This window comes from Mirounga angustirostris, unplaced genomic scaffold (assembly GCF_029215605.1).
Source record: "Mirounga angustirostris isolate CCGP_5_RB_7025 unplaced genomic scaffold, mMirAng1.0.hap1 SCAF_9, whole genome shotgun sequence".
Classification (NCBI taxonomy): Eukaryota; Metazoa; Chordata; class Mammalia; order Carnivora; family Phocidae; genus Mirounga; species Mirounga angustirostris.
In genome coordinates this window covers 107148957-107152444 of record NW_026991717.1, presented here as the reverse complement: position 1 = coordinate 107152444, position 3488 = coordinate 107148957, and the positions used below count along the sequence as shown (strand labels likewise).

Sequence of the window (3488 nt, the reverse complement as noted above, 5' to 3'; positions counted from 1 at the left end):
AACAAACCCCCACCATCACCACCCCTATGTTCTGCTTGTTCATATTCCCTTTACCCTTTTCTCTGCTATTATCACTGGTATCTCTGCTTGTACTTGAAAGTAAAAAGCAATTCCAGATTACAGCCAACTCAATGGCTTTGCTCCATAGTATGGCCCCTGATGAAGAGACAGAAAATGGGAGAAGCACGAAGGACCATCATGGGTTGAGATCAGGCACTACCAGAAGCCCAACTTGTTTTTTAAAAAGAGGCTCTTAGACATGTTCCCAGCAGGTAAGTCTTGACTGGCTTGGAGAACAGGAAGGACTACTTCACAAACACCACAGTGTTTGAATTTCTACAGGCCACCCAGGCCAAGAAGACATCCCTGCAGTGCTTCACCGCACATTCATTGCTGCGGTATTCATTGTCCCAGTCCTTACTCACAACAGGAGGGTTCTCACAACCGGGTCTCACACGTCGAGGCTGGGGTGAGAGTGTCACGGGAGACCCACTCACCAATTCAACATCCATTTGAGAAGGAGACTCAACCTCAGGAACTACATCTGTGATTGTCTCACAGATTGTCTCAGGAGAGGTTTCCTCCACCGTGTGGGCCTCAGGGCTGTTGTTCATAGGCCGCCCAGGACTACTTTCCACAGCTGGTGGGACTAAGGGCGTCTGCATTTTCAGAGTGGGTGGAGGCACAATCTTGATCTGCAGAGGAGGTGGCTGTTGCTGTAAACTGATCCGAACTTTCTGAGGTGGAGGCTGCTGCATGGCCTGCAGTGGGGGAGGCTGCTGCAGAATGGTCACTTGTTGCTGAGTGGGGGGCTGAGGCATCTGTTGCAGTGGAGGGGTTTGTATTCGGGGTGGAGGCACGTGCATAGAAGCAGCAGCTGCTGCCGCTGCCTGCAACACTGAGCGAGTGACAATTTGGGCTTGTTGCCTGGGCGGGATAGTGGCTGTACTGGTTTGGCCTAGTTGGATCCCCCAGGAGGTCACCACTGTGGCTGGGATAACGGTAACCATCCCTCCTTGAGACATAGTAATAGAAGAGGGCAACATCTGTTTGGTAATAATCAACTTGGTGATATTGGGCTGACTCCCAGCCCCAGAAGATGCCTGGTTTGCCACAAAGGAGGAAAGAGTGGAGTTAACAACAATGGAAGGGGACAGGGCAGGGGGCTCTGTTGAGGCTGGTGCTGGAGATGCTGGGTCAACAGTAGCCATAGGAGGTGGAGAAGGTGTCTGTGACGGTGGCACTGGATCCAGTTCTACTGTTTCCACAGTGGCCTGACACTCTTGATTGTCTTTATATGCAGCCAGAGCCTTCAAATACTCTTTCTTGGCAGCTTCAGTTTTCCTCTTATACACCTGGTTTTGCTCCTCTCCAAGACTATCCCACATGGAGGCCACAATTTTTGAAACCTCCCCAAAAGTGGCATTGGAATTCTGTCCCTTAATGGCAGCCTGTGTATCACAAAAGAATAAAGCATATGCTGAAACTGGCTTCTGAGGTTCATTAGGACCTTTCTTTTTTCTCTTCTTTGGGGCCTTCTGCTTTTTTCTTGCTTCCACCACAGCTGTCTTCTGGCTGGGAAGTTGCCTCCAGAAATCCTCAACACCATCCTCATGAAGTGAACTAGTAGGTGAAGGGGTGGTTGAAAGACAATCCTCAGGTGACTGGTCAGGGGGCAGGATGGTGCCACCCCCTAAGCTCAAACCAAGTTGAGAACTCAGTTCTGACTGATCAGTGGTGGTCAACTGGCTATGCCCCATCAAGCCAGATGTCATGTCTGTCATTGGTACATCAATTGTAACAGGTGGGTTGGCACTATACTGAGTTCCTATAGAATGGTCCAAGTCCATGGTCAAGCCCACACTCAGGAGCCCGCCGCCCTGCTCCATCAAGCCATGGGTCATGCCTACAGGCATGTCCAATGTCTGGACCCCATATTGGGCTGAAAAGCTGCCATCCTGAGAGGAGGAAGGGTCTGCCAGGTCATCAAAGTGGCCAACCACATCTGAGACAGCCAGTGAAGGATCAGAATCCAAGGAGATAGGTGGGACTTCAAATTCCTCATCTCCCAAGCTTGGTGTATGGAATGTCTCGGCCCCTGACAGGAAGGGGTGCGAGGGCCCTGTGATCGTCAGGTAATTGTCATTTCCTCCGGGAAACTCCATCTTCACACAACGGCTACCACCATCTCAGTTCCCTCATCGCTCCCACTGCCCCCACCCCATAAATCATTAGTTTTTGATGTAGTGTTCCATGATTCATTGTTTGCATATAACACCCACTGCTCCATTCAATACGCGCCCTCTTTAATACCCATCACCAGGCTAACCCATCCCCCCACCTCCCTCCCCTCTAGAACCCTCAGTTTGTTTCTCAGAGTCCATAGTCTCTCATGGTTCATCTCCCCCTCCGATTTCCCCCCCTTCATTTTTCCCTTCCTACTATTTTTTCTTTTCTTTTCTTTTAACATATAATGTATTATTTGTTTCAGAGGTACAGGTCTGTGATTCAACAGTCTTACACAATTCACAGCGCTCACCATAGCACATACCCTCCCCGATGTCTATCACCCAGCCACACCATCCTTCCCACCCCCCACAACTCCAGCAACCCTGTTTGTTTCCGGAGATTAAGAATTCCTCATATCAGTGAGACAATATGATACATGTCTTTCTCTGATTGACTTATTTCGCTTCGCATAACACCCTCTGGCTCCAACCACGTCATTGCAAATGGCAAGATTTCTTTTTTTTAATGGCTGCATAATATTCCATGGTGTGTATATATATATATATATATATATATATATATATATCACATCTTCTTTATCCATTCATCTGTTGATGGACATCTTGGCTCCTTCCATAATTTGGCTATTGTGGACATTGCTGCTATAAACATTGGGGTATACATACCCATTCAGATCACTACATTTGTATCTTTGGGGTAAATACCCAGTAGTGCAATTGCTGGGTCGTAGGGTAGCTCTATTTTCAACTTTTTGAGGAACCTCCATACTGTTTTCCAGAGTGGCTGCACCAGCCTGCATTCCCACCAACAGTGTAGGAGGGTTCCCCTTTCTCCGCATCTTCGCCAACATCTGTCATTTCCTGACTTGTTAATTTTAGTCATTCTGACTGGTGTGAAGTGGTATCTCATTGAGGTTTTGATTTGGATTTCCCTGATGCTGAGTGATGTTGAGCACTTTTTCGTGTGTCTGTTGGCCATTTGGACATGAACAGACATTTTTCCAAAGTAGTGTTACATTCTTAATTTGGTTTCCTCAAGTGTGTTGCCATTATACAGAAATATAATTTATTTTTGTATGTTTATCTTGTGTTATGTGACCTTGTTGAACTTATTAGTTCTAGGAGTGTTTTTGTAGTGTTCTTGGGGTTTTCTATGTTGACTATAATATCATCTGCAAATAGGGATAGTTTTACTTCTTTCTTTCTGATCTATATGCCTTTTATTCCTTTTCTTGCCTT

At 46.9% G+C, this 3488-nt stretch overlaps 1 protein-coding gene across 1 annotated transcript; it reads right to left on the bottom strand.

Annotated features, from left to right (window-relative positions):
* Positions 1 to 249: 249 nt before the first annotated feature.
* On the bottom strand, positions 250 to 2215 carry LOC123842027 (TOX high mobility group box family member 4-like). The gene has a single exon (XM_045871471.3). The coding sequence runs from the start codon at positions 2163 to 2165 to the stop codon at positions 306 to 308; it is 1860 nt and encodes a 619-aa protein (XP_045727427.1). The 5' UTR covers positions 2166 to 2215; the 3' UTR covers positions 250 to 305.
* Between the last annotated feature and the right edge of the window lie 1273 nt (positions 2216 to 3488).